General features: G+C 41.6%; 1 protein-coding gene across 1 annotated transcript in view; it reads right to left on the reverse strand.

Annotated features, from left to right (window-relative positions):
- Nucleotides 1-530: 530 nt before the first annotated feature.
- Nucleotides 531-24,364, reverse strand: part of RTEL1 (regulator of telomere elongation helicase 1) — a 102,151-nt gene continuing 78,317 nt past the window's right edge. Inside the window, exons 24-30 of the mRNA XM_044299679.1 lie at nucleotides 11,829-11,952; nucleotides 11,083-11,257; nucleotides 10,139-10,281; nucleotides 9,966-10,061; nucleotides 8,092-8,296; nucleotides 767-889; nucleotides 531-664 (exon numbers count right to left, since the gene is read on the reverse strand). Coding sequence (XP_044155614.1) covers nucleotides 531-664; nucleotides 767-889; nucleotides 8,092-8,296; nucleotides 9,966-10,061; nucleotides 10,139-10,281; nucleotides 11,083-11,257; nucleotides 11,829-11,952 — 1,000 coding nt within the window. The remainder of the gene's footprint in view (nucleotides 665-766; nucleotides 890-8,091; nucleotides 8,297-9,965; nucleotides 10,062-10,138; nucleotides 10,282-11,082; nucleotides 11,258-11,828; nucleotides 11,953-24,364) is intronic.

Consider the following 24,364-nt stretch of genomic DNA (forward strand, 5'->3'; position numbering starts at 1 on the left):
AGCTGCCGCCTCCAGAGCGCAGATCTGCGTTACGCGGTCCGGAGGCGGTTAAAGAGGACCTTTCACTAGAATAAAAAATCTAAACTAACTATACAGACATGTAGAGCAGCGCCCAGGGATCTCCCTGCACTTACTGTTATACCTGGGCGCCGCTCCGTTCTCCCGGTATAGCCTCCGGTATCTTCATAGTTAGGCTCCACCCAGGGGAACCTGCCGGCGTCTCATTCTCCCATGCAGTAGCACTGGCCAATCGCAGCGCTCAGCAATGTTTTCTCTCAGGCTATGAGCTGAGCGTTGCGATTGAACAGCGCTACAGCTTGGGAGAATGAGACGCCGGCAGGTTCAACTGGGTGGAGCCTAACATATAAAGATACCGGAGGCTATACCGGGAGAACGGAGCGGCGCCCAGGTATAACAGTAAGTGCAGGGGGGACCCTGGGCGCTGCTCTCCATGTTTGTATAGTTAGTTTAGATTTTTTATTCTAGTGAAAGGTCCTCTTTAACAAATTACAAATACATAAAAGCTAAGTTTAGGCCAATACCCTATGCAGTGACCTCATACTCCTACCTTTCAGTGATTCAGCGCTTAAGTGCCCTCCTCCATGGTTCAGGTGTTCGGATGAGCTCTCAGAGAAGGTCACTTTGGTGTCAACGGTAGCTTGTGCTGTAGAGACCATACACAAGAAAATAATGTCAACAAGGCTGAAGGTTTAATATTAATAAAGTAGGTAAAAAAAAAAAAAAAAAAAAAAAAAAGACACCCTACCCTTCTCACGTTCAGTCCATGGTATACTGTGCTCTGGTTTGTATCCACACCCGGTTCCTGTAAACTCTTTGCATGCTGCATCAAACTCTTTCTTGTGGTGGGGTCTAATAAATTGGTAAAAACCTAAAAAAAAAAAAAAAAAAAAAAAAAAAAAAAAGTGGGTAAGGGGGGGGGGGGGGAGTAACAGAAAGGAAGGAGGACGGCGTACATGGTGCCCGATAAATGGGAATAGTTAAGGAAAGGGGCAGGGCATGCCAGTTCCGCAAAAAAAAGACAGAACATGTCCTATTCTCGTCCTTTTTGCATTTTGATAATGAGACCCATGGGATGCACACGGCTGTTACCTGTATTTTACAGATCTGCGGTTTGTGGGCCACATATGGTTGTGTGCATGAGGCCTTATTCAGGAATTTTTACAGGAAAAAGAACATGTTTACAAATATATGTCAGTAATATTAGTATATCCAGTATAGAAATACATGACGTAACCCTGGCAACCAGAAAACCTCAATGTTTACACTGCTGGCTGCACTTCCAGAATTGTAAACAGAATACAAGAAAAAAAAAAATCGGAATAAATTCCAGCTACTTCCCCTGTTTTATGACTCCACAACTTTATTTATAAAGCTATTTCTAGCATTTTTAAAGGGAAGCCGCAAATAGGCAGACTCACTATGAACTCAGCAAGACTGATTACAGGGGTTGTCTCACTTCAGTAAATGGCATTTAGCATGTAGATAAACTGAATACAAGGCACTTACTAATTTACTGTGATTGTCCATATTGTCTCCTTTGCTGGCTTGATTCATTTTTCCATCACATTATACACAGCTAGTATCCAGGGGTTATGACCACCCTGTAATCCAGTAGTGGTGGCCATTCTTACACACTATAGGAAAAAGCGCCGGCCTCTCTTGTGGCCGGGACCATGGGAGCCCGCACAGGAATGTGGCGCCTTTTTCTATAGCACGTCCTACCGCTGGAGGATCGTAGGGTGGTCGCAACCCAATAGGTTAGGACAATTAAAAATAATAAAAGGTACATCCAGAAACTAAAGGTGATGTACTCAATTGCCTGAAGCAGTCACCAGATATTGCAGTAGCATGACTTATATGAACAGGATCCCTAGGTCTGAAATACCAGAGTGGTATCTGCTAGTTAAATTTTATTAAAGTGCAACAGTCTCTGAAGTGGCTGGTGTGCCGACGTGATTACGTGAATTTTCGCGTCTCGTTCTCCCCCTCCGCTGGCCTCCTCCCTCCAAGCTCCCGGCTCTATCCGAACAGCTGATGATGAACAGCTGATGGCTTGTCCCGCGACGCTGCGCTGTGCTGTATCTGGTCGGGCCGTTGGGCTATCCTGCTCGCGGCTAGAAGACGCTAGGCTGTTGCTGTGGGTGCTCTCTCTCCTCGCTTGGCTCTGGACTGCTCCTCTCTTCGTTGCTGGGTCTGCTCCCGTCTCCGGATCTGGCTGCCTTGCTGTCCCGCCTCTCGCCCTCCATCAGCTGATGCGCGGTGGGTCCTCCCGCTCCTCCGCCTGCTGCCTGCTGTGCCTCTCCACCGGTCCTGACCGTTCGGCTCTGGCCTGGATGTGGGGATCTCGTCAGGACTGCCGTTTACCAGGCTGCCCCACTACCCTGTCGCTTTGCCTGCTACGGACTCCTGTTACCCTGGCTTCCATCCTGCCGTCACCTTCTATTTGAACTGCTGTCTTCCCTTCCTCCGGCTCCGAATTTCTGCCACAGCGGTGGCGTGCATCGGGACTAGGACTCTTTCCTCCGGACACGTGAGAATACAGTATAATTCTGATTTTTGGGGATTTTATCTTTGCCGTTTTGCTGGTTTTCTGGCTACACTGCCGTCCTGAGGAGATAGATCTTTGTTGGAATTTTACTGTCTGCTTTCTCTCCTTCTTTCTTGGTGAGGGGGGAATTTAAAGGGGAGAAGGAAGAGGAAAGGGGGGGGGGGGGGGAGAAAAAAAAAATAAGGGAAAGAAAGAGAAAGAGGAAGGAAAGAAAAAAAGGGAAAACAGAAAAAAAGGGGGGGGGGAAAAAAAAGGGGGAAAAAAGGGGAAGAAAAGGGGAGGGAAAAAAAAATGGCCCCAAAGCGACGTTCAGTCGACTCCTCTGTAACTAAGTCGGGGTCTAAGACTCCAGAGAATAAAATTGAGAAGTTTCTGAAATCGCCTTTCCCAAATGAAAAGAATCCAGCTAAAACTAAACCCCCTGCTAATTTGAGAAAGTTTGCTAAAACTCCCCAAAATTACAAACCTTCCGAGGACGGACTAGAGGACATAGAACAGGAGGCAGGCGAGGAAGGCCTCTTTGCACAAACGCGAACTGAATATGATCCATCTCTCTTGGATAAAATTCTCTGTGCCGTGGAAAACAACGGCACTTTAGTGCAAAGGATGTCACTCAATTGGGGTCAATGCAGAGTGACATCTGGCAAAGATCCGCGACCGAATTCTTAATGTGGAAAAATCAGTTGTTTCTTTGCAAAATGACATGGACATGCTAAAATCTAAAACTATGCTTCTCGCCTCAGAAAATCAAGCACTCCAAAATAAGTTAGAAGACCTTGAAAATAGGTCAAGGCGAAACAACGTTCGCATAATTGGCTTCCCAGAAGGAGTTGAAGGCCGATACCTAGAGGAACAACTTAAAGATGTGGTTATGCACAGTCTTGGCAGCGATAACTTCTCCTCTATGTTTCAAATAGAAAGAGCTCACTGAATCCCAGGAGGGAAACCCATCCCAGGGAGGCCGCCGCGCGCAATTTTAATGAAATTATTACTGTCTGTTGACAGAGACATGATATTGAGAAGAGCAAGAGAATGTACACCCATTGAATATCAGGGTACTAAACTGCTCTTCTTCCCTGATTTCTCGTGTCAGACTCAGGAAAAAAGAAGAAATTTCATAGAGATAAAGAAACGCCTGGCGTCTAAGGAGATTAAATACTCTCTACAGTATCCAGCGAAATTAAGAGTGACCCACAATGGGACTCCCCTTTTTTTTTGAGACACCACAACAAGTGTTAGATTGGATGGATCAAAAGGGCATTTGAAATTGTGTACCTTCATGATTGAAGGGACGGACGGGAGGTGGGGCTAGAATGGGGGAGAACGGCCGGAGGTTAGAGGTTCGCTGAGTAGATCGGGTGGATCAATGGAGAAGGGGGTGTGGGAGGGAACCCACCTTGCAGGCATGTTTTTTTTTTTTCTTCTTTCTTTTTTTACGGTTGTAATTGATGTCCACTAGATTGGTATCTTGGAATGTCAGAGGGCTCGGGGAAAAGGTAAAAAGGCAGGCGATTATGGATGCATTAAAAAGATACCTTCCAGCAATCATCTGCATAGTAGAAACTCATCTAACTAAAGAAACCGTGTCCCGTCTGACAACGGGATGGTATTCTCAATCTTATCACTCCACCTTCAGTGGCTCCTCTAGGGGCGTCTCAGTTCTTATTCATAAATCCATAGACTTCACCTTTATAAAATCCCATATAGATGATCAGGGTAGATTCATTTTCCTGCATGGTGAGCTGTATGGCTACAGCTATATCCTCGCTTTTTTTTTTTACATACCCCCGCCATTTTCAATGTATTCACTGACCCAGTTAATGCTTTTTTTAAAAAAAGACCAGAATGTCGGTTGATCTAGATGGGAGATTTTAACGCGGTTATGGACCCTAACAGAGATAGATTTACATCAGATGCAGAAAAGCGGAGGAACTCTTGTAATTCCCCGCTGCCCCAGTTCTGTTTGGAGGTGGGGGTGGTGGATATATAGGAGCATCTTGGCGGAGGAAAGAGTATATTCCTGCGTCAGCAGGGGTGGCAGAGCAATGTCTAGGATTGATCTAGCATTCACTACTGAGAGCAATTTGAGTAATATCCGTAAGATGCGATACGGAGTAAGAACAGTTTCGGACCACTCACCAGTATGGATTGAGGTTTGCACTGGGGAGAACAAGGATACGAGGGGGCTAGGATTTAAGTTGAATCCATATTGGCTCACTATTATGGATAATCTTCAGTCCATCAAATTGCTGATTTCTTCCTTTTGGGAGGTGAATCTACCCTCTGCTAACATCAATATGGTATGGGACGCTTTGAAAGCATACCTGAGGGGGGTTTTTATAAGTGAGATTGCTACAGCAAAGAGAACATTTAAGAGGAAGGAGGAGGAATTGGCTAAGATTTCGGCATCTGCAACCGAGCAATTCACCAGGCAACCTACTGAGTATAACAGGGAAGAGATGCAGAAGGCTAGCTGCTTCTTGGAGAATTATGTAACAGAGAAGGCAAATCACAGGGTATTCTTTAAGGGGCTCAATTATTTTTCCTAGTCTGAACGACTGGGTAAGCTCTTAGCTAGAATAATTTCACAACAAGACAAGAAAAATCAATCTATTATCTCGATCCGGAACGCAGAGGGGGAAACTATAACAGATCCAGAAGGAATTAGGAATACTGTTCTGCACTACTTTGCTCAGACATATAGTTCCTCTTCTGGTTTGTCATCTGAACTGGCGATGCGGTTCCTGGAGAAAATTCCACTCTGCACCCTAAATGAAGCCCAAATAGAATATCTGGAAGAGGAATTGTCTCTCTCGGAGCTGCAGGAGGCCCTTGGGTCTATCTGGGGGAACTCATCGCCAGGACTGGATGGCCTGCCATATGAGGTTTACCGTAAGTATAGCGATGTGATTCTCCCTCAGCTGTTAGAGGTTTTCTCCCAAGCAATACAGGGAGGGGGATTACCATACTCTATGATGGAGGCTCTCATTGTTTTAATTTTAAAAAAGGATAAAGACCCGGCAGAATTGAGCTCCTATAGACCAATCTCCTTATTAAACACCGATGTTAAGTTACTATCAAAAGTTCTGGCTAGGAGGCTTTCGCGGGTTATATCCACCATTATCCACCCAGATCAAAATGGCTTTATGCCAAAAAGGGGTACCCAGCATAACTTGCACAGATTATTTATGAATATTCAGTCCCCAAGAGGTGGTGCTCGCTCCATCCTGTCGTTGGACGCTACCAAAGCCTTCGACAGGGTGGAGTGGACTTTTCTCTGGGAGGTAATGAAAAAAATGGGCTTTGGCCCAAAATTTATGGCAATGACTCAGTTTCTATACAACTCCCCAGTTGCCAGGGTCAGGATTAACGGTACTACGACAGGGAGATTCACCTTAGGAAGGGGCACACTCTCCAGGACAGAGAGCCTGGTCCTCTCTATTATCAGAGGTGGGCTCTCCAAACTGGGAGAGCATAGGGGAAGATCCTATGAGTCTGGTCTCTTCTATGCGTATTGTACTGGAGTAAGAATATGAAGACATACTGGAGTATTGGAGTATCTCTAGGAATGCTGAAGGAGGGCAGGATCCTCCGGCATTAAATAACGGGAAAAAAAATTTCTTCTTTGTTTAAGTTTTGGATGTCGGGCGAATCCTGCTACTCTTTTCAGCAAGAGATCTCCACTTTATTCTTAATGTCTACATAATTATGGACACTTTTATGAAACCATTGTCATTCATGTTCATAAATTAGAATTGACGGACTTATGGATTTTATAATATTATAAATGCAATATGGATATAAATTTTTGTACTATAATAATAAAATATTTAATAAAAAAAATAATAATATTTTTATTAAAGTGCATACAATCACAGATTAAAGGGGTTTTCTCCTAGAGTAGATTAAGGATGATGAATGGAGTTCATGAGGAGACATGAAGTACAGAGAGGAGGTGGGGATATGGCTAATTAGCAGCAGCACTTGTATGTAGTGTCCATTACCACAGCCCCACATTACCAAAGTCTATTCTGTCCATCCTCTCTGTACTTTATGTCTCCTCATGAACACCATTCCCACAGAGATTCAGCTGAAGATCTTATCAGCCATATTCAGGATCATCATCCCTGACAAGTAGGGCAGAGAGGACGCTGAGGCAGCTCTTTACCTCAGTGTTCTTGTGTGATTAGGACAGGTTTTGTGTGTACTAATTAAAGGGTTAAATAAAATGATCTGTATGAAGGACAGGAGGTTGGGTGACATCATATTGAAGGGTGACTATATTTACATTTACCTCCTGTCTGTATAAGGAAAGGTTTCTAGTCAGCATTATTATAACAAGAGCTGCCTGTCTGTATAAGGAACTGCTCCTGGTCAGCATTATTGTAATGAGAGCTGCAGCTATTCTTGTATGTATGCATGAATGTATATAAAGCCCTGTATAACAAGGAATAAATAGAACGGTTACTGACATCATACTGCATTTGTCACTGACACGTTCTCCAGGCCTGTCTTCGGGGACAAAGGAAGGAATCAAGGTGCATTGAGAAGGAAAATACCCTTTCACTAATAGGACGGTGGCCAATTTATTTCTTCTAACAACTTCCCCCTAGACAAAAACAGCCATTATAACTAATTAAAAGTGTTTGGGAATATATTTACAATAAATTAATATTTAAGTATTTTAATTTTCCTAATTCCTGGAAAACCCCTTTAAAGAGGTTGCCCAAGACTGGGAACAAATGGGCAGAGGGCCGGGTATGGTGTTAAAGTTTCCAGGTCCATTGCCAAGCTCCTGTCTCTGCTGGACCAGAAGTGGGACATGCCATCTATTATATGCACGTACAATAACCATTGCCGGCCTGTCAATAGCCTCAGCACTTGTGCTGACGTGTGCAGCAATGGCAAGCCATTGTGTTGTAACCTGAAGAATAAGACATTACACCTTCTAAATGTGGCATTTTGCACTTTTAATAAACTGAAAGATAGTCTCAGGAAATTGCCCGACTTTAACCCAGATGACCATGCCAGACTAGGGATCCTGTTTTTATCTATCATCATTGTACCTCAGTTGCCAGCAATACATTTCCACAGGAAATGCTCATTAGGTGTGGTGGGGTGAGCCTTACTGTTGCACTTGCCTTCTCGGGGTCTTGATGTTGTGTATTACCTTTGGCACTGACTTGAGTTTTGAGATTGTTTGCATTTTACATGCAGGCTCACCCTCCTTTTCTCTTTGATCTGTATTTTATGTGGCTTAATTCTGTTTTAATACGCATTTTCAATAAAGATGGTAGTTTTGTCATAGCAATTTTGGTCTAGTACTTTTTGTTTGGTGTTATTGCTTTGTTTGGTACAGTATGACCAGTTATATCCATTGGGGGCTTTATTTTTGGTTCATGAACATTTGAACACAGCCTACAACAGGCATGTCTGGAGAGCTCGGGTGTATTCTTTTAGGTAAATCTGAAAAATAACCGTGCTTCATAGCAAACATGTGCAATGGCAGCAGAGGACCTCACCTCTCATTAGGGCATGCTTCCCAGGTTCCTGGCAGAAGAAGCTGCACAATTTTGTAATAAGACTCTTCAAGTCATCACTTTTCTTGTACTCTGTCAAAGCCGCCATGAAGAGATTATAGTTCTCTTGACTAAGACATTGCTTGACGGAGAACATGAACATTGACGCGCTGCTCATCTTCTTGCTCGGGGAAGAACTGTCTTTCAGCTGTAGCATAGATGATAAGAAAAAACAGAATGTTAATCTGCATGTTGTAGAGCCCCGCAAATAGACACCAACTGTGGAGTCCTGTAAACTGGAATTTATAGCCAGGTGGCTTTGACCGAAAGAGGCGACTTCATTGCAATGTCTGATGGGAGTCCCAGTGAAGAAACAGGTACACGGATCTCATTTATCAAAGCATAAAAAACTGATCTTGTTGCTCACAGCAACCAACCATGGTGCAAGCCTATTTTATTGAGACATTGAAGATGCCCTCTTTAAGGCCCCATTCATATGACCATAGAGCCCCCGTGCTTATGTTGCAGACCGCAAACCACAGCCAGAGCCCGTGTGAACTCCACATCGACATGTGGACCTATTGTCTTAAATGGGACTGCGATCCACAAGATACGTCAAAAGATTGGACCTTTGAGGTGATGAGAAGTGAGGTCCTCTGCTGATATGCCTTATCTTTTGCGGAGTGGAGGCACAGACCCCGAAGCCCACAGACAACCCTCTGTGGGATTCCGGGTCCGTGGCTCCACTCAACATAGGAAATGATCTATATTTTTCTGTACAATGCTTTTTGTGGACCCAACCAAGTCAATGGGTCAACACCGCAATGCGGAGTTCGCACATCCGGTGCCCGTGTTTTGCAGACCCACAGTTTGCTGTGCGCAATACAGGGATGGAGGCCCTACTGTCTTGTGAAAGAAGCCTTAGATAGGGCACTTGTCCCCTACCCACAGAGGATAAGTGTCTGATCAACAGCAGTTCATCTGCTGGGGCTCCCACCGATCATGAGTCCTTTCTCCACTATTTAAAGCACACTCCACTAATTCTTTACCAAAAATATGCCCTTTTCATTATTTTTCCCATCTGCTCCACTGCTGAGTGTGCCATTGAGGGCAGCTGTTGAAATCAAAACCACTTTCTAAAATTCTGTGTGTCTTTCACTCTGTCCTGCCTCGCAACACCACCAGTCAGTCTCTTTCCTCCTCCGATAGACTTTAAATACAGTCCCCAGTAAGGCTCCTTCCTCTTCTGCCAGCTGTAAATATATTCTACATCACGTTCCCAATCAGTCTCCTTCCTTCTCTGGCAACTGTAAATATATTCCACACTAAGTTTCCTACCGACAAGTCAATCCTCAGAAGCAGTCTCCCCAGCTTAGTAGTGTATTGCTGTACTACTGCACAGGTTCTGGTCAGTCCCTTACAAACAGCCTATGAAGTAGAAATTTGTATAGGCTGCTGTTGAGTGAACAGAGGATCAACTACATTGAGAACAGGTATTGGTAGTATATGGCAGTGGGGGGAGTGAACATGCAGGATCACCAGCACTCAGTTCAGTAGGTGGACATGCATGTTGACCCACACCTTGAACGCCAGGTGGAGTCATACTATGTATGTATATGCTGTAACCGACCAATGGATCACTTGTAAATGTTTTTCAATTACAAATATTGTTAATTCCGCATTATCTGTACAATAAATAGAATATTTTCTGGTGGAAAAAACCCTTTGGAAATGTCTGATTGGCATCTAATCCCAAGTCCATGCCATAGCGATTACAGCAATAGGAATTCAAAGACAACACCCACGCTCTCTGCTTCCCCTCTTGGACAATTGAGCTGCTCCTCACAACTTTAGACATTAAATTATATAGTACATACCTGGTTCTGGACAATTTTTATCTTTTTCTTGCTCCCTCTCTGCTCCTCGTTTAGCCTCTTGTCATATTGCAAAGATAGTGTTGAAAGACGGGTTATCTGTAAGAGGAAAAGACGTCACAAAGAGGACAGAAGCCAAAGAAATACCTTGATGCAAAAACAGTCAGCGGTGTCACCTTATTATCAGAGCTTTGCTCTCCTTGCAGTCTCTTCTCGCTGTGATCCAGTGCATCCAATAATCCAGCTGGGCGCTGAGCAGCCACATCAATGTTCTCCTCATAGCCCTCACAAAAGTCAGACTGGGTCTCTATTCTGCTCCCTATGAACAAGAAGATATATGGATTTATAGAATTATTCCAGGATTAGTTGGAGCGTGATGAGAGAATTTTTAAGTGCATGAACTAGAGAAAGGTTGATGGCAATGTTTGTGGACATTCTAATGTTAGATGTTGTCAGCTTTGGAAATGCAGCCTCTGCTCGACGAGGACAGATCTGTACCGACTGAATAGAATAATAAAGGGTTTGTTCTATTCTAGAAACTGTGTCCTTGTTGTTCATAGTTTGTGTGTTTGGCCCCACCATAGTGAATGGGGCTAAACTGCAGTAGCAGTGAGAGTGAGAGAATTTTTTTTTTGCTTCATAACACGCACTCCCCCAAAAGTAGGGGGAAATGGCAGTGCATCTTATAAAGTGAATACTAATTGGTGCTTTCAATATGGAAGCACTCATTAGTATGCAGGAGGCGCAGAGAGCGGCGAGTGCAGCACTGGATGTACTCACCGCTCCCTGGTCATCTTCCCGGTGCCCGCTGTGCTCTGATTGCATATAGCATCAAGACGTAGTCCACATAGGTGTGCACTTTGACCTGACGCTTTGTGACGTCCGGTCACAGTGCAGAGGCAGACCAGGGAGAGGTGAGTGCAGAAAGAGTTCGCTGTCCAGTGCAGGAGAAGTAAGTTGTTTTGTTTATTTAACTGTCTGATCAGAGGTCTGATGAAGATTGGGGATCTGATCTGAGGTCTGATAAAAAAAATACTATTTTTTTTCTTATTTTCCTCCTCTAAAACCTAGCGGTGTCTTTTTTTTCAGGGTTGCAATGAGGTAGCAGGCATATACTCACCTTCCTCTCTTTTCCTTTTTAAGCTGGGTACATGAGAGTCTAAGGATTTAGCTTTTTTTAAGTTTTCGCGTATTCTAGAAGCAGCATAAGAAGACTGGGAGTGAGATGGGGAATCTGAGGCTGACACACAAGAGACCTTTTCCTTCTGAGCACCTCTCGGCACAGGAGGCGGCATCTGCAAATTGATAAAAAAAAAAAAGAGAACATATTTAAATAGAGTAAAAATCTCTAGACTTTGAAAATAGCATGCATGAGGAGGAGAAGTTTGGCTCAGAGCTCTGACATCACATGAGGGAGAGTGCACCCAACTCTTCAAAAATTGGAAGGAAACTACGGTTGAGATTTATCATCTGCCTATGTCATTTTTATGGCGCAAAAAAGTGTGGCAAAATTTTGGGGCAAGTGATGTTTCGATGCCGCCCTCAACAGTTTCCAAAAAGAGGTGTTTTTTTGCATAAATGAAAAACTGAAATCTACCATTTCAGTTTAGGTGCATGGACTGTCAGAGATGAACCTAAATTAAGATGAGGCCTGTGCAGGGGATATCAAAACCAGCGCAGCACAATTTGGGCTTGATTTATTTTTAACACGAGCCGCTGTTCTATGGATGTCATACTAGTTGTTTATACTAGTCATACTAGTTGTTTATGGTAAAAACCCCTTTAATAGCTATTGACCTTGACCGTAATGATGTAATGACTCCTGTATCATTTGCATTTTTCATGTCACTCAAGAACAATACTCACAATTTTCTGTGCCACACGGAAGAACTGTGATACATCACGTATTATATGTCCAAAATTATTATAGACTTGGAGGTAAGGACGGACCCAGGAGGGAAGCTGAGCCCGAGAGTCACTGCTACTGAACCTGTAAATTATAAAAACTAAATAAATAAAAAATCTTAAGTCCTCTTTAGACTTCCTGATGTTCGGGCAAATTATCATTAACAAGTGTTTGTACAAAGGGATTATCTGCCAGTGAAAAGGTGCTGCCGATTACCAGATACCACGCAACAAAAACTTAACTTTTATATTGATACAAATTTAAAATAAGTCCCACAATGAGAATTTAGATAGCTGCATATATACAGTAAATTTGTGTATTTGAACAGACAATAGATGTACAAACTTTCAGATTACATTTATGGACTATTGTGGCGATTGTGCCCCATTTTCATTTGTATCTTCTGCATCTCCATGTGAATATCCCCTGATGAATCCGGTGATAATCTTACCGGAGGAAATTCGTTGGGATTTCTATCTCTCTTTTTTGGGGATCAACATCTACCTATTTATTCTTCTTTTTTTTTGTGTTATGTGCTGACATCTGGGAGCTTTTTGTATTCTATAGGGTTAGAGCAATAGGGTTAGCCACCGATAAGTGGGGTCGCCTACTCTAGGGGGTGATTCTCCCGCATTTAGGCGGGAGACCTCTCCGCTTTTAGGCAGGGCTGTAATAGCCGCCTAGGGACATTGTTTTCCCAGTTACCACACTCTCTCTGACTTAGGAGAACTAGTGACATTCATTACGGTTTTTCTTCAGCACATCCTGCAGTGAAGATTTCCGTCTGGTACCCTGGTGGACCCCTTTACTACAATTCGTCTATCTACCTTGACCGGATACATCTCCTTTAACTTTCATCAAACCGTGAGTGGTGACTATATAGTCCATAAATGTAATCTGAAAGTTTGTACATCTATTGTCTGTTCAAATACACAAATTTACTGTATATATGCAGCTATCTAAATTCTCATTGTGGGGCTTATTTTAAATTTGTATCAATATAAAAGTTAAGTTTTAGTAGGAAAATTATTCAGTGATATACAGTTATACCTCCTACAAATTATATATATCTTTTCATGCTGTGAATTATACCACGCAACAACAACAAAAAACTTTGTTTTTCTTTTTTTTCGTCTGCTACTGGGCAAAAACCATTTGTCCTATACTAAAATCGGGTGTGTGGATTACAAATTTAAAGTCAGAATTGTTGTAACACGTCACAAAATTTTGCTATGCATAAGTATGCCTAAATGAATTCAGCACTTGGAAAGTTTTACTGCGACAATTACTTGATCTACATCAAAGTTTGCGTAGTAAACACTGTATGAAAATGTAATGGAATAACAAAATTTCAAAAAGTCTTGTTTTTCAGTTTAAAAGGTCTTACTTGAGCAAGGCCCAGTACTGTTAAAAAGTGGTTCAGGCATCTGCTTTTGTGAACAGTCATATTTTCCCGTTCCAAAAACCAGCAGTAGTCCCCCATCATGTTGGGATTCCAGCAGCCTTGATACCGGTTCTCCATTGTAGAAATATCTTTATGCTCCGGAACTTTTGGTCCGCGGTTCTGGCCCTAATAAAAGACGCATATAATATTGCGGTTCCGTCTGGACCGAGAACATGTGTGGGCGGGATAGTAGACAGCAAAGATCGGCATCACAGTCTGGGAGTACAGCGTCTGCTATTTCAAGCTAGGAAACTAATAGCTAGAATTTCGCTTAGACCTTAATCTCCGACTAGGGCAGAATTCCTCAATAGAATGTCAGATATAATATGCTTAGAGAAAGGGGTGTATGTTAAAAGAAACTGTGTTGTGAAGTTTAACAAAATATGGGATAACTGGGACAAATGTAGGATACAGTGTCCGGTTTAGCCTCTTCTCGTAGTTGGACTATGGGGTAGGTAGAGACACAGTTCTTGTTTATGTGTGCTTTCTATCTCCTCTATCCTATTTAGCGCTGGACGTATGCTGTATGAAGGTGTGTAGTACTATGTAGGTCGGGTGTGAAGAGGTCTGCTAAACAGATAGGAGGAGTACACCAATGGCTATGCCTTTGATATACTAATTGGACGACCAATTATGGAGTTCGGATCCGCTCCATCGCTAGGGTAGGTGGGGAGAATTGGGCTTATGTTTATAAATTATTGGATGGGAAATGCGGTTCTGTGCCAGGCATACTTTGTAACTAGATTATGTGATTTTATGTACTTCTGGTACCATGGTTGATGTTACTTGGGCTACTCATGAAAGTAAATATTTGTCCGATCTTGTAATGCTATGGTATTTTTGTCATCAACTGTTGCATGTATACTGTGCAGACTAGTTTCCTTTGTATTTTTGTGATTTTCAAAAAAGTCAAATAAAAATTATCTGATTTAAAAAAAAAAGAAATATCTTTATTGAACTGCTCTAAATCTTCGTCACTTACGTGTTCCAAATTGGGTGGGAAAAAATCAAGATGGGAATGTAAGAAATGCACTTTCAATGACATTCAGCAGCCAAATTGTTCATATGCTGTAAGCATGCTGTCTACTAATTCAGCATACTTTGCAGCTAGTCTGTTCCCAAGGAAGTTCTGCACTACTAGCACAAATGCATCCCAAACTGCAAGACGCACTCGTTTTGTCAGGTTCTTGCACTGATCATAAGTAGTGTATTTGCGACATATGTAGCAGAAATTGTCTGGATCGTTTACACATTTGCATTTATCCATCTCAAGTTTCAAAACTGATAGCACTATAACAGATCACTTTATCAAAATCTGTTCAGCTTGCCTTATAAACTTACTGCTGACATCAGCCTGAGTGCGTCCGAACAGGTCTGGACATGTCCATTGGAATATTTCCAATATAATGCATTAATATTATAACTGAATAGGCTTTGCATGTACTTAACCCTTTAACCCCTTCCCGACCTATGACGTGTATACTCGTCATAAAGCACTGCTAGTTAGTGCTCCATGACGAGTATATTCGTCATGGCATTAAACTGTCACCATGTCTGCAGACATGGTGACAGCGCTGAGTGCCGGCTGTTACACACAGCCAGGCACCCAGTGTCAATGCCGAGGGGGGTCCTGTGACCCCCCCGTATCGGCGATTGCTTCAAACCGCAGGTCAATTCAGACCTGCGGTTTTTTAGCGCTTTATGTCGTTTCTGATCTTTGCGGTCCCTGACCGCAGTGATCAGAAACTTTAAAATTCCCCAAATAACGTTTTTTTACCCCCCCCCCCCTGCACCCCTGAATGGTATTATGTGGGCGGGTGGTGCAGGGGGAGGGTTGAGGGCGGTGCGGGAGGTGCGGCAGGCGGGATCGCGAAAATTCCCCAAATAACGTTTTTTTACCCCCCCCCCCCCCTGCACCCCTGAATGGTATTATGTGGGCGGGTGGTGCAGGGGGAGGGTTGCGGGCGGTGCGGGAGGTGCGGCAGGCGGGATCGCGTACGGACCGCTGTATGGAAAAGGTTAACTGTCATCGGTCAGGGAGCTCCCTCCCTCTCCGATAGGGGGGCTGCTGTGCCTTTGCAGCCCCCCGATGGGAGAGGGAGAGAGCCCCCAGACAGCCCCCCGACACCCCAGTCCTCACCCTTCCCCGTCTGCGCAGTTGTGACAGACGGGGAAGGTTCCCATGGCAACAGGATGCCTGCTCAAGCGTCCTGCTGTCCATGGTGCTGAACAGATCTGTGCTGAAAGCATAGATCTGTTCAGTGTTAGTAAAATACAGTGCAGTACTGTATAGTATATTGTACTGTACTGTATTATACAGACATCAGACCCACTGGATCTTCAAGAACCAAGTGGGTCTGGGTCAAAAAAAATGTAAAAAAAAGTGAAAAAAGTAAAAGATAAAAAAAAAACATTTATCACTGAATAAAAATAAAATAAATAAAAAACGCTACACATATTAGGTATCGCCGCGTCCGTAACGACCTGATCTATAAAACAATCATGTTACTTTCCCCGCACGGTGAACGCCATAAAAATAAAAAAAATAAAAACTATGAGGAAATAGAAATTTTGCCCACCTTACTTCCCAAAAAAGATAATAAAAGTGATCAAAAAAGTCGCATGTACACCAAAATAGTGCCAATCAAACAGTCACCTCATCCCGCAAAAAATGAGCCCCTACATGAGACAATCGCCTAAAAACTGAAAAAACTATGGCTCTCAGACTATGGAGACACTAAAACATGATTTTTTTTGTTTCAAAAATGATATTATTGTGTAAAACCTAGATAAATTAAAAAAAGGTAGACATATTAGGTATTGCCACGTCCGTAAGAACCTGCTCTATAAAAATACCACATGACCTAACCCCTCAGGTGAACACTGTAAAAAAAATTAAATATAAACGGTGTCAAAAAAGCAATTTTTTTGTTACCTTACATCACAAAAAGTGTAATAGCAAGCGATCAAAAAGTCATATGCACCCCAAAATAGTACCAATCTAACCGTCATCTCATCCCGCAAAAATGATACCCAACCTGAGACAATCGACTAAAAACTTAAAAAACTATGGCTCTCAGACTATAGAGACACTAAAACATGATTTATTTTGTTTCAAAAATGATTTTATTGTGGAAAACCTAGATAAATTAAAAAAAGGTAGACATATTAGGTATTGCCACGTCCGTAGGAACCTGCTCTATAACAATAGCACATAATCGTACCTGTCAGATGAACGTTGCAAATAAAAAATAAAAACAGTGCCAAAACACCTATTTTTTGGGAAATTTTCAATTTTAATCAATTTTTTCCCGTAACAAAGCAAGGGTTAACAGCCAAATAAAACTCAATATTTATTGGCCTGATTCTGTAGTTTATATAAATGCCCCATATGTGGTCGTAAACTGCTGTATGGCCACACGGCAGGGCACAGAAGGAAAGGAATGCCATATGGTTTTTGGAAGGCAGTTTTTGCTGGACTGGTATTTTTGACACCATGTCCCATTTGAAGCCCCCTGATGCACCCCTAGAGTAGAAACTCCAAAAAGTGACCCCATTTTGGAAACTACACCCCTCAAGGTATTCAAAACTGATTTTACAAACTGTGTTAACCCTTTAAGTGTTCCACAAGAGTTAGTGGCAAATGGAGATGAAATTTCAGAATTTCTATTTTTTGTTACTTTGCCTCACAAAAAGTGTAATATAGAGCAACCAAAAATCATATATACCCTAAAATAGTACCAACAAAACTGCCACCTTATCCCATAGTTTCCAAAATGGGGTCACTCTTTTGGAGTTTCTAACCTAGGGGTGCATCAGGGGGGCTTCAAATGGGACATGTGCCCGTACAGCGGTTTACGACCACATATGGGGTGTTTCTGTAAACTACAGAATCAGGGCCATAAATAATTAGTTTTGTTTGGCTGTTAAACTTTGCTTTGTAACTGGAAAAAAAAATAGTAAAATGGAAAATTTGCCCAAAAATTGAAATTCTGAAATTTCATCTCTATATGCCAATAACTCTTGTAGAACACCTAAAGGGTTAACAACGTTTGTAAAATCAGTTTTGAATACCTTGAGGGGTGTAGTTTCTTAGATGGGGTCACTTTTATGGAGTTTCTACTCTAGGGGTGCATCAGGGGGCTTCAAATGGGACATGGTGTCAAAAAAACTGTCCAGCAAAATCTGGCTTCCAAAAACCATACGGCGCACCTTTCACTCTACGCCCCGCTGTGTGCCCGTACAGTAGTTTACGGCCACATATGGGGTTTTTCTGTAAACGGCAGAGTCAGGGCAATAAAGATACAGTCTTGTTTGGCTGTTAACCCTTGCTTTGTTAGTGGAAAAAATGGGTTAAAATGGAAAATTAGGCAAAAAAATGAAATTCTCAAATTTCATCCCCATTTGCCAATAACTCTTGTGCAACCCCTAAAGGGTTAACGAAGTTTGTAAAATCAGTTTTGAATACCTTGAGGGGTGTAGTTTCTTAGATGGGGTCATTTTTGGGTGGTTTCAATTATGTAAGCCTCACAAAGTGACTTCAGAGCTGTAGTGGTCCCTAAAAATTGGGTTTTGGAAATTTTCCGAAAAATGCTTCTAAACTTCTATGCCTTGTAACGTCCCCAAAAAATAAAATGTAATTCCCAAAATGATCCAAACATGAAGTAGACATATGGGGAATGTAAAGTCATCACAATTTTTAGGGGTATTACTATGTATTACAGGAGTAGAGAAACAAACTTTTAAATTTGCTAATTTTTCCAAATTTTGGGTAAATTTGGTATTTTTTTGTGCAAAAAAAAAAAAAATTTTTTGACTTCATTTTACCAGTGTCATGAAGTACAATATGGGACAAAAAAACAATCTCAGAACGGCCTGGATAAGTAAAAGTGTTTTAAAGTTATGCACACATAAACTGACACTGGTCAGATTTGCAAAAAATAGCCTGGTCTTTAAGGTAAAAAATGGCTTGGTCCTGAAAGGGTTAAGGACCTACACCGTACATGAACGTCGGAAGTCCGGTCCCCAAACATGGCGCCCAATTACACGTGCAGCGGGTGCCATAGCCACCCGGATTTATGCTATTTTAAATAGCAGAGACCCGCGGCACATATATGTGATCAGCCATAAGGCTGATCGCATACATTTTCCCTTTCAGATGCCGTGGTCAAATGTGAGGCATGTGTGCAGTCCGGAAGCGGAAGTCGCGCACTTCCGCTCCGGTAACAGCATTCCCCGGCTGAGATCGGGCCCCTGCTGCATCCGCCGGCATCGCTGTGTGCGGTGAGGCCAGCGGATTAACCCCTACACGTGCGGCGGTCAGCGCTGACCGCGGCACGTGCAGGGTATACAGAGGGAAGGGGCTCCCTTTGACTCCATCGCCCTACCCCCGCGCTGTGCTGGCAGGGGGTCGATGGTTGCTATGTTTGCTATGTCAGCCCCGATGCCTTACACAGGCATCGGAGCTGCCAGCCAACGGAAGCCCAGGAGATCCTGTCTGAGCGCTGGGTCTTCTAGGCAACTGTCAGCCTCTCACTGTGTGAGAGGCTGACAGTTCAATTCAGTACAATACAGAATGTATTGTACTGAATTGAAACAGGGATAAAACTCTGAAAGGTGAAGTCCCGAAGTGGAAAAAAAATATAAAAAGTAAAATAAAGTGAAAAAAAGATTTTTTTTATTTATTTTTTTAAATCAGAAAAAAATGAAGTTTAAAGTAAAAGAGAAAAAAAAAAGGGCCTTTTTCCAAAATAAAGTAAAACAAAAAAAAAGTTAAAAATAGAAAGAAAGAAAAAAGAAAAGTAGACATATAACATATCGCCACATTTGTATAGATCGGCTCTATAAAAAATATCACATGATCTAACCCCTCAGGTGAACACTGTCAAAAAAGTAAAATAAAAACTGTGCTTAAAAAAAACTACATTTTTTGGTCACCTTACATCGCTAAAAATGCAACACCAAGCGATCAAAAAGGCGTTTCCCCACCAAAATAGTATCAATCTGTCTGTCACCTCATCCCTGCAAAAAATTAGCCCCCAACCTAAAACAATCACCCAAAAAATTAGAAATAAACTAAGGTTCCCAGACTATGAAGACACTAAAACATGATTTTATTTTTTTGTTTCATAAATATTAGTGAAGCAATTTTTTCTCACCTTACATCACAAACTGTGCAATACCAAGCAATCAAAAAGTCATACACACCCCAAAATCATACCAGTCATCTCATCCCGCAAAAATGAGACCCTACCTAAGACAATCGCCCCCAAAAAACAAACAATAAAACTGACTCTCAGAATATGGAGACACTAAAACATGATTTTTTTTTTGTTTCAAAAATGCTGTTATTGTGTAAAACTTTATTAAATAAAGTATACATATTAGTTATCGCCACATCGGTAATTACCTGCTGTATAAAAATATAACAGGATCTAACCCCTCAGGTGAACACAGTAAAAAACAAAAGGTGTAAAAGAAGCCATTTTTTGTCACCTTACAACACAAAAAGTGTACTACCAAGCGATCAAAAAGTCATACGCACCCCAAAATCATACAAATCAGTCAGTCATCTCATCCCGCAAAAAATAAGACCCTACATAAGACAGTCTCCCCCCCCCCCCAAAAAAAATAAAATGCTTTATTATGTAAAACTGAAACAATCAAAAGAAGTAGTCATATTTGGTAGTGTCGCATCCGTAACAACCTGTTCTATAAAAATAGCTCATGATCTAACTTGTCAGATGAACATTGTAAGTAACAAAAAATAAAAATTGTGCCAAAACAGCTATTTTTTGTTACCTTGCCTCACAAAAAGTGCAACATAGAGCAACCAAAAATCATATGTACCCTAAAATAGTACCAACAAAACTGCCACCTTAGGCTACATGCACACGATCGTGTGTGTTTTGCAGTCCGTAAATTGCGGTTCCGCAAAAAAAAAAAACGGATGACATTCCGTATGGCATCCAATTTTTTTGCGGATCTATTGTAATAATGCCTATCCTTGTCCGCAAACTAGAAAAAAAATAGGACATGCACTATTTTTTTTAGCGGAGCAACGGAACGGACACACTGATGCGGACAGCACACGGTGTGCTGTCTGTGTTTTTTTGCGGACCCATTGGAATGAATGGGTCCGCATCCTATCCGCAAAAATAATGGATCGGACACAAACAAAATACGGTCGTGTGCATGTAGCCTTATCCTGTAGTTTCCAAAATGGGGTCTTTTTTTTTAAGTTTCTACTCTAGGGGTGCAAATGTGACATGGCCCTCCACAAAATCATATGGCATTCCTTTCCTTCTGCGCCCGAACAGCAGTTTACGATTACAAATGGGGTGTTTCTGTAATCTACAGAATCGGGGTAATAAATATTGAGTTTTGTTTGGCTGTTTACCCTTGCTTTGTTACTTGAAAAAAATAGATTAAAATGGAAAATCTGCCAAAAGTAAATTCTGAAATGTCATATCCATTTTCCTTTAATTCTTGGGTTAACAAAGTTTGTAAAAATCAGTTTTGAATACCTTGAGAGGTGTAGTTTCTAAAATGGAGTCATTTTCAGGTGGTTTCTATTATGCAAGCTCACAGTGACTTGGTCCTTAAAAAGTAGATTTTGGAAATTTCCCCAAAATTTTCAAGATTTGCTTCTAAACTTCTAACGTCCACAAAAAATAAAAAGGCATTCACAAAATGATCCAAACATGAAGTAGACATATGGTAAATGTAAAGTAATAACTATTTTTGGAGGTATGTCTATTATAAAAGTAGAGAAATTGAAATTTGCTAATTTTTCCACATTTTTGGTAAATTTGGTATTTTTATTAAAAAAAATGATTTATTTATTTATTTTTACTAAATTTCACCACTGTCTTGAAGTACAATATGTGACGAGAAAACAAAAGACTAGCGTGGTCTTGAAAGAGTTAAAATAAAAATACTTAAACTATATAAATAAAAACACACATCATGGGCATCGCCACGTGCGAAAATGCCCATACTATTAAAATATCACTATTAATAGCATATGGAAAAAAAATAAAATAAAAAAAAACAGCCAATTTGCCATTTTTTGGTCACTTTAACTACCCAATAATTTTTTTATAAAAGTGATCAAAAAGTCGCACACACTTCAAATTGGCATCACTGAAAAGAACAGATCAACCTGCAAAAAATTAGCCCTCACACAGCCCCGTACACATAACTACAAAACAGTTACAGGGAGTGCAGAATTATTAGGCAAATTAGTATTTTGACCACATCATCCTCTTTATGCATGTTGTCTTACTCCAAGCTGTATAGGCTCGAAAGCCTACTACCAATTAAGCATATTAGGTGATGTGCATCTCTGTAATGAGAAGGGGTGTGGTCTAATGACATCAACACCCTATATCAGGTGTGCATAATTATTAGGCAACTTCCTTTCCTTTGGCAAAATGGGTCAAAAGAAGGACTTGATAGGCTCAGAAAAGTCAAAAATAGTGAGATATCTTGCAGAGGGATGCAGCACTCACAAAATTGCAAAGCTTCTGAAGCGTGATCATCGAACAATCAAGCGTTTCATTCAAAATAGTCAACAGGGTCGCAAGAAGCGTGTGGAAAAACCAAGGCGCAAAATAACTGCTCATGAACGGAGAAAAGTTAAGCGTGCAGCTGCCAAGATGCCACTTGCCACCAGTTTGGCCATATTTCAGAGCTGCAACATCACTGGAGTGCCCAAAAGCACAAGGTGTACAATACTCAGAGACATGGCCAAGGTAAGAAAGGCTGAAAGACGACCACCACTGAACAAGACACACAAGCTGAAACGTCAAGAAATATCTCAAGACTGATTTTTCTAAGGTTTTATGGACTGATGAAATGAGAGTGAGTCTTGATGGGCCAGATGGATGGGCCCGTGGCTGGATTGGTAAAGGGCAGAGAGCTCCAGTCCGACTCAGACGCCAGCAAGGTGGAGGTGGAGTACTGGTTTGGGCTGGTATCATCAAAGATGAGCTTGTGGGGCCTTTTCGGGTTGAGGATGGAGTCAAGCTCAACTCCCAGTCCTACTGCCAGTCTCTGGAAGACACCTTCTTCAAGCAGTGGTACAGGAAGAAGTCTGCATCCTTCAAGAAAAAACATGATTTTCATGCAGGACAATGCTCCATCACACGCGTCCAAGTACTCCACAGCGTGGCTGGCAAGAAAGGGTATAAAAGAAGAAAATCTAATGACATGGCCTCCTTGTTCACCTGATCTGAACCCCATTGAGAACCTGTGGTCCATCATCAAATGTGAGATTTACAAGGAGGGAAAACAGTACACCTCTCTGAACAGTGTCTGGGAGGCTGTGGTTGCTGCTGCACGCAATGTTGATGGTGAACAGATCAAAACACTGACAGAATCCATGGATGGCAGGCTTTTGAGTGTCCTTGCAAAGAAAGGTGGCTATATTGGTCACTGATTTGTTTTTGTTTTGTTTTTGAATGTCAGAAATGTATATTTGTGAATGTTGAGATGTTATATTGGTTTCACTGGTAAAAATAAATAATTGAAATGGGTATATATTTGTTTTTTGTTAAGTTGCCTAATAATGATGCACAGTAATATTCACCTGCACACACAGATATCCCTATAAAATAGCTAAAACTAAAAAACAAACTAAAAACTACTTCCAAAAATATTCAGCTTTGATATTAATGAGATTTTTGGGTTCATTGAGAACATGGTTGTTATTCAATAATAAAATTAATCCTCAAAAATACAACTTGCCTAATAATTCTGATCTCCCTGTATAGGGGTCAGAATATGGTTATTAAAAAAAACCCACACACATTATCAAAAGGTTTTAATTTTTTAAAGTATTTAAATGCAAGAAAAATTATACAAGTGTGGTATCGTTGTAACCGTACTGACCTGGAGAATGAAGATAACAGGTCAATTTTACCGCATAGTGTACAGTGTAAAAAAAATAAAAACCTTTATCAGAATTGCATTTTTTCACAATTCTACCCTATTTGGAATTTCTTTCCCTCTTCCTACTACATGGTATGCAACCGTAAATGGTGCCATTAGAAAGTACAACTTGTCCCGCAAAAAAATAAGCCCTCATAAGTCTATGTGAATGGAAAAATATAAAAGTTAGGACTATGGGAAGGCGGGGAGTGAAAAACTAAAACGCTAAAATGGAAAATGCCAGGGTCCTTAAGGGGTTAAAATCTAGACATGTCAGGCAAATTCCGAGTTCATATTTTGAAACTGCGCTCATTTTAGTATAAATCACGTTTTTCTCTCAGTAGCAAAATCATTGTTGTGCGGTGAATTGAGCAAAACACTCGTTAAATCGGCTAATAAATCATTGTTTGCCGGCAGCAGATCGTGCCGTCTAAGCAGCAGTCTGCTGCAGGCAAGCAATGATTCTGTATGGGGACGAGGGATGATACTGTTGAGGAGATCACTTCATGTAAACGCAGTGGTCTCCTTCATGGACAAGCAGACTATTGTCAGGAAGGAAGGCCTCCTTCCTGACAATTGTCTGCTCAACTGATCAGTGTAATGGGACCTTTACCTAGTTATGCCACACGCAGCTGGTTATATTTATCATAAATGAATAGAAACCACGCAGCTTAAATTTTAGTAGAGTTCACATTCATAGTACACAAGGAGTGTCTTTTGGATATAGTTCCTCAAATATATAGCTTCGGTTCTCACATATATCGAGGCTCTAGTCTCCTAAGAATGAAAGAAGAGACGGCCCGACATAGTGAAGTCCCGCTTACTGAGTGATAATGAGTGCACAGTAAAAGAAATAAGGTAGTGTTTTCTCCTTGTAACCGACTTCCAGGAAGACCTAAAGGCTCATTCAACACTGCCGTGTGCATTCCGCATCATGGATGCGGACCCATTCGCTGGAATGGGTCCGCAAATCCAGAGATGCGGTCCGGAACTGAACGGAAGCATGGAACGGAACCCCACGGAAGCACTACCGAGTGCTTCCGTGGGGTTCGGTTCCATGCATCCGCACTGCAAAAAAATAGAACTTGCTCTATCTTTTTGCGGAACGGATGGATCGCG

Source organism: Bufo gargarizans, chromosome 6, assembly GCF_014858855.1.
Source record: "Bufo gargarizans isolate SCDJY-AF-19 chromosome 6, ASM1485885v1, whole genome shotgun sequence".
NCBI classification, from domain to species: Eukaryota; Metazoa; Chordata; class Amphibia; order Anura; family Bufonidae; genus Bufo; species Bufo gargarizans.